The following is a 13925-nucleotide window of genomic DNA, read 5'->3' as shown; positions in this document are numbered from 1 at the left end:
GCTGTGTTTCTTTCCTGCAGCCTCCTCCTCAAATATATGATAAACAGCTGGATGAAAGGGAACATACAATCGAGGAATGGAAAGGTAATTGCAGTTTTGAATTACATGGGAAGGAGTATTTTAGTGGAAAAATGGCAAAAACATAGCAAAAATATGGAAAATGTTCTGAGGGCTATCATTATCTACATAGGTTAAAGTTAACACAGGAGGTGTGGATTCCAGTGCTTCACTGAAATCCAAGGGTATTGTCTGGAGAACAAAATACTGGTCTGCAGGGCAATGCATCAGGATTTTAGCCACAGTAAAAGGTGCTGTGATATTGTGCTGCCTCTCTTCTGGCTAGTGCAGCATTAAGCAATTCTCCTGCTCTGGTGGTGTCCCATTTGTCCCCATTCAGCTCCAAAAGGATATGAGAGGAGAGGAGGGGAGAGGAATGGAAGAGAGAGGTCTTAGGTGAGTAGAGCTGGCAGACTCAGGAAGCTCAGAGCTACAGCAGGGTGTGGTAGCTGTGTTGTTCCTGATAACAGGCACTGGCCTCTGTCAGTAACTGTCACAATTCTCTTTTCCAGAACTCATCTACAAAGAAGTAATGAATTCTGAAGAAAAGACTAAAAATGGCGTAGTAAAAGGACAGCCTTCTCCTTCAGGTACTCAGCCCCATTGAATAACCTTGGTGTGTGTTCTGTACTGGCAAAGAGAGAATAGAGATTGCTGAAGGGCTTAGGCTACACTTGCAGTTATGCAAGCCAATTAAAAAGTTTTTATGAGATCCAGTGCTTCTAATGGGTTGACCTTTATTAATTGTACTCCAGTGTCATGTTAATAGCATATTTTAAAAAAGGTCTATTTGAGAGACAGTTGTGCTGGTATTGTCTGTGGTTAGAGACTGTATTCATCTGAGTGTGGAGGTTTCTCTCACACTGGTATTTTCACACTGCTTGTGGGTGGATAACTTAACCAATACTTTGCTAGTTGAAACAAGCAAAATTGGTGATGTTAGCCCACATTAATCTCTTGGACACACAACACTGCACACCTGACCCCCACCCCAGCCCCATGTAGGTGTCTGGTACCAATTTGGTAGTCTATCCTCTCAGAAGGACAATCACATTAGAACTGCTGAATGACAATGCTTGATGATACTTCAGTGAGAAAGGAAAATTGTCTTCAACCACTGACTCTTAAAGTCCTGTCACAAAAATATCACAACTACATATTTTCTGAGTAAAATTCACATCAGCAATCTTTTCACAGCAAACTGTTACTGCCAGTACACAGAAATACATATTTGTGAAGGTACAAATATGGCAAACTTGAAGTGCCCAGATTTTGAGCACAGTGTTCCAGCAGTATTTATGAGTAAAACTGCTTTTCCTCAAAGTACAATCATTTAACTCAGTGTTCTCTGCCATATTTTCAGAGAGGTTTTTTTTGCACTCTCATTTTTCACTTGCTGCTGAGCCAAGATAATGTTAGAACAAGAATGCATCACTACTAATTGACAGGACAAGGGAAAACATGGCACTAATGGAGGGAGTTAATAAAATGCTGGGTGGTGATGTTGGAGCACAAGCCCTGCACCTGGATTTTGACATGGATGAAGTAATATACTGGAAACAGTCCACTGTGTTCTTGCCAAGTAGCAAAGAACAGAACTTGCAGATTTAATTTACCTAACTATGGTGCCACCACAGAAAAGAAATCTGGGGCTCTAAAATTATCTGATAAATCCTCGTCCTTAAATTTTTCTCCCTTGCAGAATTATGGCTGCAGGTTGATTTGTGATCAAGAAACACTGAAATTGCTTGTTTCAGGAATTAACTACCCAGGAATTTCTTTATCAATTTTATATTCTGGTTTTGCTGTGTGGAACGTCTTTATTGTTTATGTAAAACATTTTCAGACGTACAGAATTGTCATTTTTTACCTAGCATTTATTCTGCTGTTTCCCTTTAACTGGTTTTTGAATGTTAGGCACCAACAAGTTCAGAAAATATTTAAAACTGCTCTCAGATGAGGCTGTTTCATGAAACAGTAGATTTCCTTTTTTCTTCACTTTATGTGCCTGACTTAAATTTTCAGCTGAATAAAATAATGGAAGAAAGAGATAAAACACCAGTTTTGAGCATAAGGAAAATGAGAGAGACTCTACTCATTGGTTGGTGTTCTTGGAAAGAATTCAGAAAGCTGAGATTTAATGCTCTATCAATAATCATGACATGCAAGCTGGAGCTTAGTTTCCATGATTACTTGATAAGAGTTTTGGGGGAGACTGCTGAAGCTGACAGCACGAGGGATAATAATTGCTCATTGACAGAGCCACTTAGAGTGCCTGTGTATCAGGATGTCAATCTCTTTTCTGTGAAGAATTAGTTAGTACAACATATCAGCTTGGAAACTCAAGTAGCTGCCCCTCATGCATATGTTCAGTGAACAAAATCAACAGTGTCAAAAAAATCAAAATCAATAGTTGTTCCCTGCAGAGGCTATTTCTGCCTGTCCAAAAAGAGTGGTTTTGTTATTATCAAACAGCAGCATTTAAAAAAAAAAAGTTTAATACAAAGCTGTAGATTATTTAGAATTAAACTTGAGTTCTGTCCATACTATCTAACCTTCTCTCACACTCTTCCCTAGCCTTCACTATCTAGCTGTACTTTCACACATAACATTTTCAACTCTCTTGTCCTTTCTGGGTACAGAGTATAGTAAATAGCAGAGATTGTAGTGCAGCTTATTTTTAGCATTCCCTTTCTAGGTGAAAACGGATGTTTTATTCTTCGCTTCCCGCCTTTTACTTGCTGTCTGAATTGCCATCACCCAGGAACTACTGGACACTTTACTAGCAGGATACCTCTTCTGTCATGTGCAGACTCTAAATTAAGCAGCTGATGGACTTGCCAAGGACTGAGACAGACACTCAGTACCAGGAGCTGCTATTTACACAATCTATGAGAGGCTGAACAGATCCCCCACACAGACACCAGGCTTTTTTGGAAACTGCAAAAGCTGCAGTTCTCCTTTCAGTTTTTTTACCCCCAAATCTGTATCACTTCATGGTTGAAGTCTCAGAGGCACTTCCATTGGTGCTATTTAATAGCACTTCCCAGGAGCCCTGTCAGGAAGGAATCCCTTCTTCACAGCACACAAGCTGATGTGTGCTCTAAAAGAGAAGCTGTCAAGGCAATAGCAGAGCCAGGAGCTGATCCCAGGAGCTGTTTCTCACCTTTTCTAACCTTTAGCACTTTTCCTCAATCCTGCAGCCAGTGAGAAGCTTTCTTCCAAACAGCAACTTCTTAAATGGGGCTCTTTTTCTCTTTTGAGTGCACCTCTGTCATATTTGCACTGTCTCACCTGCACACATCCCTCCAGGAGCAAACTTCTGTAGCACAGCAAATGGAGCATTCCTTCCTGTCTGGGACAGCTTTGTTTGGGATTTGAGTGTTGCTGCCCAAGTCCTGCTTTGTGCTGCTGAGCTCTTTAGTTCTGTCATTGAGGTTTAGCATGGTTTCATCTGTTTCTGTGGATACTTTGTGAGTCTGGGTGCTTTGGGGCTGCAGCAGGAGCTGTCACATCTGTGTTGTGTCATGTGGAATTGTGCTGAAAGCTAGGAATAGCCATAAAAATGCAATATCCAGAAAGTCATGGGCTGCACTGATACTTGCTGAGAAAATCATAGCAGGGTTTATTGAATTCAGTGGTGCTGAATCAGACAGAGTGTAACAAAATCTTCAACCAAACAGTTTCTGCAGCTGTTTCTTCAGTTATTTTGCCTAGCTGAGTTCACATTCATCAAAGAAAGTAGCATAGCAACAGTTTGATCAAAAGTTGATTGAACTTACTGGAATTCTTTCCATCTTATGCTTAGGACAGTATCCCTGAATAAATGGCAGGTTTCTGCCCAGCATGGTAAACACAGAAAGGTAATATATTGTTTAGTCGTTAATATTAATGAATTCAGTCATATTTTGACTACCCATAAATGCACCTGTCTTGACTGATTAGTATTTTCATAAAATGCCACATGATTAAATAACATGTAAACATGAAGTAACAGTATGGTACTGAATGATGCTGTACACAAAAATAACCCTTTGAAAAACCCATTTTCTGACAGAGAGGATGGATGATTGCTGTCTGCAGTCACCAGTCAGATTCATTAAGATTGCTCTTTTTGCACAACTTAGAAAATTAACTATTTTATTTTCCAAATGTATCAGGAGAGTAAATTAATTTAATTGGTTCTGATGCCATAATGTACTACTAGAAGAGCAGAAGGCAGTTCCCATCTGGAACTCTAAATGTGAGCATATCTGTCTCTGTTTTGTGCATATTTACAGTGGATGTGTATAAAGGGAAGAAAAAGTTGAGGAATATAGAATAGTGGTTGGAGGTATGGTATGGTGGGTTGTTTTCTCAAATTAACGTTTTTATTGCAAACTAGAAAGTGACAAAAATTCTTTCCTTTTGCCCACAACTGCATATACTTTGCCTAGGCTGTAGAGATAACTTTTAATCTCTGTATTAGGAATATAGGATTTGTGTCGTTTTACTGGATAATAGATGTTAATTTCTAGCCATTTGGTGGAAATAAAAATCTGTAAAAGTTGGCTGAGCACACTTTTCAGAAAGAAGAACAAAATGGCATCTATCTTCAGAACAAAGACCTGTGTCACCTGCCTAGCTGTAATTTCTAGCTATGCAAGATCATACAAAATGACATATTTTATTATCATGAATATTTAATGAAAATTAATGTATCCCTCTCAAACTGAAGACAGTGCTAATTTTGGTATAAAGAGAGCAAAAAAACATCATCACCTGGAAGTTCAGTGGAAAAAAGGAAACCTAATTAAACAGTTTTATGCTACTCTGCAAACTTTAGTTTGAGCTGAGGTTAATGAGCAGTAACAGTTAAGCAGTCATAGGTACATGATAAATACATTGTTTACATGGCTCTATATTTGTCATTCAGTTGTCTGAATTTATCAGACAGATAATTTCTGTTACTATTCAGGGATGTGATGAATGTTCAGTTGCATTAATGATAATCTCAGGAAGGTTCATTCTTCATTTCATAAAGTCAAAGTGATTTTTTGCATATTGTCTGGTACCATCATAATTTCAGAGAGGTGAGGTAAACTTGGCTGTACGAAAATACAGTCACGGCTGAAATCCTGGGCTTAGTCCCCTAATCCTTAGTAAAGGAAAGAAACCACTCTGCATTTCCACTGGGTGATTTGATCCCACCCACTCTATTAGACTGCCACTAAGAAAACTGGGATTTTATGAGAAGAATATGGAGGAATAGGTGGGGTCTGTTTTTGTTTTGGTCACACATTGTATGATCCTGACATGCCTCTGACTGTTGGGTGTTTTGGAGCACCAGACAGGCTAGAACAAAGTGGGGTGACAAGCACTGTATGAGCTATAACTTTTCAAAGCAGACTGGTGAGGGACAGAATTTCCTAGTAACATACTTAATATTATCCAATGTGTAACGTTTGTACGGCCCATTTCCTGCTGAGGTTTGCCACTGGATAAAATGGTCTGCGTACCACCAGGTAAGCACACTCTGCTCTTTAACACGTGGCACCTTCTGGGGTTTCAGGTTTAATCACGTTGGTGTTCGTTTTCGTAGCACAGGTGCAGCAGTGAACAGCAGTGAGAGCCTCCCTCCATCCTCATCTGTCAACGACATCTCATCCATGTCCACGGATCAAACCCTGGCGTCTGACACGGACAGCAGCCTGGAAGCTTCTGCGGGACCCCTCGGTTGTTGCAGGTGACTAGCCGCCTGCCTGCGAAACCCAGCGTTCTTCAGAGGATGATGGAACCTAGGAGGAAAAAATGATGGGAGCTAAGAGATGAAAAGAAAGAGAAATTAAATACAGAGATTTAAGTGAAACAAACAAAGAAACAAACAAACAAAAAAAAATCTTTTCAGCCTGCTTCTCCTACAGAGTTATGTAATGCAGCTAAGCTCAAGTGTGTATTTAACTTATAGTTGCTCTGCTTTGGTCTTCTTCCAGTGATGCTTACTGGGGGGCAAAAGGAAAAAAGGAACTGAAAGAAATCCTTTTTTTGCCCCCCTCCCCACAAGATGTAAAATGAATGGCTGCAAAACCAGCAACCTGCAACTGTCTTTTTCACACTGGCATGACAAGGTGTGCAGTAGCCACGCTCCACCATACGAGTGTGTGTCTGCCCTCACTGTCCATTCTGCCGTCTGCCCAGTGAGGCAGGCAGGGATCTCCATGCATTTTTCCTCACACACATACACACATGTGCCAACAGAATCCTGGCAGTGCATGCAGCTGTGTGCCTGCACATCTGCCCAGGCACTTAGTGTGCAGTCCACGACTATAAATGGCCCATTCCAGGCGAACTGCTTAACCACACATGGGATTTTACAGTACACATTCTGTTTGCTCCTTGATGAGGTTACATATGAGGACTTGTGGAAGTGTAAATAACCACATAGGACTGTGGCTCCCTCAGACACTTGAAGATGTAGCACCAAATTTCTGCTGAGAGTTGTATATATATTTTGAAATAATAACCAGTTTTGTTGAAAGAAGAAGCCACAGAGCTTCATAGAAAAAATGCTAGTTTGTGAATGTTAAGACTTGTTGTTCTGATTTTTAGAGCAGATACGCCAAGACTGGGTTAGAAGGAAGCACATGTATCTTTGCAAGTTACAGGGAACAAGAATGAAGGGGTTTTCTGCATGTCTAAGCCCAGAAAGGTATCAGTAAGCAACTTTTTCTGTCAATGTTGAGTGAGTTATCATCATAGGGCATAGATAGGCTTGCTATTTTGAAGTACATGTATGTTTGTAAATTAGAGGGTATGACAGGGTTGGGGAATAAGCAGACTATGATCAAAAGGACATACACCAACTTGTTTTTATTTTATGTCTAGATCTTTATTAGGTTAGCTAGAGAAAGGATATTTGCAGCCCACTCCCTCTCAGTGTGTGTTTGCAGCTCAGAGGTTGTTTTCCCTTTCCATCATTCCCTTGCAGGCACTTCTGCTACTCAGAGAACAGGCATTCTCTGGGTGCTTTTGGCTCTTCATTTCCTCATGACAAAAAAGTGGACTCCCCAGGAAGTTTTAGCATCTGTGTTACACAGAAAAGAAGCACAGAGTGCATGGGTCTAGTTTTCCTACATTCCAACAGCCAAAGTTATCAATCAGCTCATGAGCTGGCCTGGAAGGGTCACAGCCAGGGGTCTTGGGCAGTTTGGACAAGTTCTGAAGAACCCAACAGTGACTGAATATCAAATTAAATTTGCCAGGTAATAAAGCAGAGGATTTCCCGTGGTAAGTAACAGCAAGTGGTTTTAGTAGAGAATGACAAAATTCCACACAGAATTTCAGAACCATTGAATATTTTTTCCAGCCAAAACAGCAATTGGTATTTTCCACTGCGAGGTCATCATTATCTGAGTTGGAAATTAACTAAAATCCAAGTCATCTGTCCTTTTACCAATGTGTGCCATGTAAACTGAAATGAGCTAAATCCTTCTCTAATGCTTTTCCAAATGCCAGAGAGAGAAACTGTTTAGACTATGTTAGTGGATATTTTAAATTCACTAATTCTTCCATTTTCAAAACTCTACCAAAATAGGACTGTTCCATTGGGTGGCTTACAAACCTGCCATTCTGTGGTAGGAAAAAAAATAATATCAAGTCAGTTTTTTTCAAAGGGAAGAAAGGGAAGAAAAAAAAATCTCTCCAGGGTGGGGAGGAGGGGAGATAAAAATGATGAGGATAAAAAATAAAATCAGACTTGGTAGATCTGAGCTGTATTACAATTGCTGTAAGAAGTGGGAGTCTTTCCCTGGTTATATTTTTGGTAGATTTTTATCAAATTTTTTTTGGAGAATAAAATTAGGTTGTTAATGTTCTAAAACTCAGAGCAGTAATTTTAAAAGCAATAATTTACTACTGCTAAATATATTTAGCAATATTCTCTCTTAAGCCATGAAACATCAGGTGATTATTGAGTGATGTAACTCTCACTCCAAAGACAATGATCATAAAAGTATTGAAAGGTTAACAGCAAAGCTCTGTAGGTATGTAGGCAATAACACCAAGGGTGACTTCTTAGCAATAATTAAATATATCACCTCCAGATTTAATTCACCATAGATACATATTAATAATATTCAGGTAACTAGTATCTACTTTACATTCCTTAGTGTGCACCATTTGGGTGTGTTATTTAAGCAAAGCTAAACTGAGTCTCATTGAGGCAAAACTGCAAAAATATCACCAGTGTAGACTGTAGAAACTTGGAGTAATCCCCATTCATTGCCAGTGGTGTTATGGAGATGTGGCATAGGCAACAGCAGAGAAGCCATTTATAGTAGATAAATGGAGGACTTGTAGATAAAGAGGACTTGTAGACCTCCCACATTTCATCTCTTGAAGGCAAATCTGTGCTCTTAGTCCCATGGTATAATTCAGTCCTGTTTGGGTTCATGAGTGCAGGGTGGAGAAGCAGTCACCAGAGCAGGTGTCCTTAGGTCAGAGCTGAATGGACTCACAACACAGGAGCTACTTAATCAGCTTTATTCCCTGATTCTGCTAAGCACCAGGGCTTGTTCAGACATCTCATGGAGACTGTAGGATGCTTACAAATATTAACTAGCGTGTGCTTTTGTCCTTTGCTCAGCAGTGATCGACATCAGCATGTGCTTAAGTGCCTTGCTGAAATGGGGCCTGAAAGAATTACTGCATCTCTTTTTGTCCTCAAATCAGTCTCCTTCATGAGAAGCTCTGTCTGGGGAAGGAGACTTGGAGCTGTCCACATTGGACACTAGAAAAGAAAGCCATCAATGAAGGAAAGCATTAGTTCTTTAAAGTTCTGGTCCGAGTATGTCCAAACTGAAGTAACAGAAATAGCATCCTTCATTTTGCTTTGTGCCCAGAATTTGGTGCTGTCAGCTGATACCTTACAATAACACATGTACTCTTGTATTTTCTGGAACCCCTATGAAGGAAGGAACTTATGAATCTGACTCCATGTTCTTAGAAGGCTAATTTATTATTTTATTATTATATTAAAGAATGCTATGCTAAAACTATATAAAACTATACTAAAGAATACAGAAAGGATACAGACAGAAGGCTGAAAGATACTACTGAAAACTCATTACTCTCTCTTCCGAGTTCGACACAGCTTGGCCCCTGATTGGCCAATAAGTAAAAACAATTCACATGTTGCATAAACAATCTCCAAACTACATGCCAAAGCAGCAAAACACAGGAGAAGAAAATGAGATAATTATTGTTTTCCTTTTTCTCTGAGGCTTCTCAGTTTCCCAGGACAGAAGTCCTGGGCAAGGGATTTTTCCAGAAAATATGACAGTGACAATGTACTCTTGAATAAAGGATACTAGTGATGATGTTCTGAGGATGCTTTGAGGGAAAACACTTTTTTTTTTCTGATTCTAGAAGTTTTGGTATCATCCTCTTAAAGTCTGTTCCCCATTATTCCAAAATTTTATTCAGCTTGATAATGATAGATTGTTTCCTTAATTTTGCCATTGATCTTTTAAACCTACTTCTGCATCACACATTACTAAATGGAGTACTTTGGCAACAATTTTCACTTAATTCTCTGAGGTTTGCAGTTGTAAGCATCATTGCCACCACTGCAGAAATGAAGGAAATTGGAAAGCCAAAGATCTGTGACAGATATTCCAAGGTATTTAGGCATCATTAGGGGCAATCAGTGAGCCTGTGCCAGACGTGGCATAACTTACATCATCCTGAATGGCAGCTGGACACCTTGGCATTTCTGAAAATATGCCTCAGAGCCTCTTGGTGTCATAAGTGCCTTAATGCCCAAGGCAATTCTGTCCCAAGTGGCTCACCTAAGACACGTATGTAGGCATCAGCAGGGCGACGAAAATGGCACAAGCATTATCTGTCTGCAACTGCTCAGACCACTAGCTGCATTGAGATGGTAGAGAGGAAAGTTGCTGCAAAACATCCTTGCTTTTTTTCCAGATGGAGAACTTTGGGATAGTATGAGGGAAAAAAAAAGGAAGAAGTCAGAACAGTTCTTAAAAGGCCATCCCACCATTTTCTTTCTCACTGCTGAGTTTAAACAAGGAGGAGGCATTGATTTATTACAAGTTGATGTAAGCTTATGTATGTTTTCAATCCAAAATTTTTGGTAATTTTTGAAAACAGTCTTCAGCTACTGACTTGGTAGCTGCTATAGGGTTTTGTGAGCTTTGACTGTATTCCATTACAATATATCTTCAGAGAGTTCAGATATTTGAGTTGATCACTGTGATTTATGCGACTTGTATTGTGGTTGATGTTCCCCCCTGCTATCTAGGATTCCATGGCACAAATAGATTCATGAATGATAGCAAGTTTGCATTACATAAAACAGACTGAAACTGGAGTGCAAGTATGGCAGTGTGTCAAAAAACCCACCAAAAACCCTACAAAAAACCCCAAACAACAAAGCTACAGAAAGCCTGATCAGGTTTTCTAAGCCCTAATGCACTGCTGGTTTTCCTCTGGAAATCACCAGTTCCTGCACAGCATTGGCTTCTGAATGTTACATGAGACAGATGATCAAGTCACTATGTCACTTTTCCAAATTTATAAGCAATTTGGTTCATATATATTCCTTTATCTTCATAGATATTGCTTTACTTTCTAATTCTGGGATAACAATACTGAAGAAATTAGACCTGATGCAGTGCCTTTAGGGAATTTCCCAAAGTAGTACTACTTAACTGATTTGGATTGTATTCTAAATTTGTCAGTGAGCGCCAGTGATTTCTTTTCCGCCAATTTATTTTCTCATGAAAAACATGCTAATAGTAACTTTTAGAACTGCCTGAGAGAGTCACTTTTAGAAAATCTCCCAAATGTTTTTATTAAAAAAGCATTTTGAATATTCTGGAATTATTGTAAAATGGAATATTTTAATTCAAAGTAACTTCTAGTAACCAATGCTAGCTTATATATATTGCAAGCTTCACAGTAGTTCAAAGAACCAAAAACTATTTGAGTTTCAGATCTATTTATTTATATTCAGATCTACTTATATTTCTTCCTTCATGGTTATTTAGAGTTTAAAATTTTGTGCATTTTCAATCATGCAAAAACAAACAAACAAAAAAGGTATTTTGCAACAAACACTGTGCTTCCAGGGAGAGCAATATGAAAGAAAACCTGCAGGAACCAATTAGTTTTGTTTTTAAAGTCTGAGTTAGTCATTCAATTTGTGTTTAGGCTTTTCTTTTCCTTTACTTCTGTATGTGTGTGTAAGGAAGAGAGGGTGTTCATATGGATTTTTAGAACCTCTGTTCCACTTGTGCTTGATCCCAGTTGTCAGTGTAGATAAAGAGAGGAGTTGTAACATAATCACACATCTTCAAGAATCTGATGGCTGTGCTTATTTGAACTTCCACCACTTTACAAAGGACACCATTAACTAATTGCAAGCTCAAGGTGATCTTTTTCACACACAAACACACGCAAACATACACACACAAAAAGAAAATCATTGTGTAGTAGGTTTGAATACTACATAAATATGTAATTGTCTTAATTAGTAAAGATGCTTGAGGTATGCAGGGGAATGGTGAATGTGTCATCTTCACCAATGGGCTGGAAAACCGACCTGTCCAGTGGAATTTAGTGGAAGCTTCTTAGTGTATTCGGAACTTGCCAGTGGGGCCTGATTTTTCTTTCATTTTTGTTGTAGGTTTGGGGTTTTTTAATCAACAATTGATTGCAAGAAGTGAAATGTTTAACTTAATGCATGTTCAGGCTCGTTGGTCTATGGCAAGTTTGAGTTTTAAAGAGCGTTTGATTTGACAAAAGAATGTTGAAAAACTTCAACTGAGGCTAATGGTGCCTTTTTACCTGAGAGGGAAAAGCTGAAAAGCACATATTGAAGGAAGACACAGTCAATTTGGGAAATAAATGTATCCTTACCATGCTTTTCATTTCAGACAGGTCTCTTTTGCTAATTTTCACTGAACAGGGCCATTCTTGTCTTCTGGAAAGCAAGATATTTATAATGTAAATAGTTGTATGGACTTATTTTTTTTTCCTTCCTCTGTAAGTAATATGTAATAATCTGACACGCTCTTTCTGTTAAAAACTTTTACAATAAGGCTGCTGTTTGCCTAAATATGGTTGACCTCTGACCTTCTCCTGAGTCAGTCAAATGGTGATAAAGGAGGGTGCTGGAAGTTTCAGTGTACATATAGAATCATGTATATTTAGTAAATTGGGTAAGTGGGACTTATGGCCAGTATACATTAAGCCACAACAGTAACAAAGCTCCAGATCTTAACTAGCAAAAACAACTGTTCACCTTGCCATGTCCATCCTGTAATAAGATCTAAGTTGCACCTGCCTGTAGTTCTGCATGATCAGACTTCAAAGTATAACTAACAAGATCTGTAATGTATCAGTGTTGATAAACGTAGATGTAAACAAAAAAAAGCAAAAAAAAACCAAAAAAAAAGAAAAAGGAAAAAAAAAGAAAAATAAGAGAAAAATTAACTTGACCAACAAAAGAAAATCAGCAACAGCTCAGTATCAAGACTGGAAGATGAGACATGTCTGATTTTGTTGCACAGTTATAACTGAAAAGAACAACCTGTGTCAGTCAGCATAAATGGGCTACAGTAAGACATTTGTTAAGGAACCACATTATTTCCATACTGTTTTGTTCTTACCCTGTTTACTTGGAGCATCTGTTGTTCCCTGTGTGTGGCACAGGGGAGAACAGGGCCTCAGTGATCAGTGTTTTATGGGTCAATGTCGCATCAATGATTTCCAATTTCTGTTTGTTTAGCAATTACTGACTGAAGACGGGACTCTCATGTTCTCCCATTTGTACCAAAAGGAATCCTGTCAGAGCTTCCTCATGAGGATACTCTTCTCACTGCTGTCCTGACTCCTGTCTGTTGAATGACTTTGCAGTGTTCCCAGGAAAGAGCACAACGCAGCAGAGACAGCCACCACGGGTTCCATTGCGGGCGCGTTGTGCGTTGTACTTTCACGGGGACTCAAAGTCACTTGGGGACAGGACTCAAACAATTATGGTATGTACTCTATGCATGACGCCTATATCACACCTTTATGACCTTATAGTGGTAAAACTGATGATCTTTACAGATGTGGATTTGGACCATCTTTTTTTTTGGAGGAAAGCTGTCCTTATCCCACAAACCACTCGCTCCTATCCAGAGCAGCTAAATGGAAGTTAAAGAGGTGCAAGGGCCTTCTCGGGACCGTGCCCATGGGTGAATTTCATGCTGTTTGAATGTGATCTTGCCAAAAAGCCTGTATATCTAGCAGGGGAGACTGTGACTGTCCTATAAGGAGTGTTTGTGTTGTTTACTTTAAAACAAGCTTTGCTAATTAAAGTAGTGTATTCCGGAGTCTATTTGAATGGCATGAAGGGTATCAATGAAGAAGGTGGAAAGAATTCTCCTACAGCTCTCCTGGCATCTTTTTTCTTTTCCTTCAGCCCTTTCTAGGGGACCCAGATAAACCAGTAAACACACGGACGTTGCCAGGATTACTGAATTCAGTGCTGCTTTGGGTGGGCTTTATTTAAGAAGCATCTATAGTACTACAGAAATGTAAAGGTATCTTAAGGCATATGAGACTGAGACATTTTTTCTTTGAGTAGCTTTGGAGTCTATTCCTCTGGCTAACTGCCTAGGAATATTGGAGGGGGTGGAGGAAATGTAGTTCTGACATGACTGGTTAGAATGAAGAAAATCTGCCAAGTAAAACCTAGCCACTCTCCCAGCTCTTCCCCAATTAAAAAATGTAAACAAAAATCAAGCCAACAACAAGAAGCCCAGAAGAAAAACAAACCAAAAACCAATCCCCAAAACCCCCATACCAATTGCAGTTACTGT

At 39.2% G+C, this 13925-nt stretch overlaps 1 protein-coding gene across 8 annotated transcripts in view; it reads left to right on the top strand.

The window, feature by feature from the left end:
- The window catches only part of MAPK10 (mitogen-activated protein kinase 10), a 147075-nt gene extending 133577 nt beyond the window's left edge, over nucleotides 1-13498 (top strand). For 7 of the 8 annotated variants that reach the window (XM_039710611.1, XM_039710610.1, XM_039710615.1 and 4 more), the window contains 3 exons: nucleotides 21-84; nucleotides 570-647; nucleotides 5644-13498. In XM_039710611.1, the coding sequence (XP_039566545.1) occupies nucleotides 21-84; nucleotides 570-647; nucleotides 5644-5786 (285 nt within the window). In that variant the 3' untranslated portion in view covers nucleotides 5787-13498. Of the gene's footprint in view, nucleotides 1-20; nucleotides 85-569; nucleotides 648-5638 lie in introns of all 8 variants that reach the window. The other variant, XM_039710616.1, reaches the window with a different exon arrangement.
- The last annotated feature ends 427 nt before the right edge of the window (nucleotides 13499-13925 follow it).

The sequence above is a fragment of the Passer montanus genome, unplaced genomic scaffold (assembly GCF_014805655.1).
Source record: "Passer montanus isolate IOZ18808 unplaced genomic scaffold, ASM1480565v1 scaffold23, whole genome shotgun sequence".
NCBI classification, from domain to species: Eukaryota; Metazoa; Chordata; class Aves; order Passeriformes; family Passeridae; genus Passer; species Passer montanus.
Note: the sequence above shows the minus strand (reverse complement) of the source record. Positions and strands in the feature narration are given on the sequence as shown.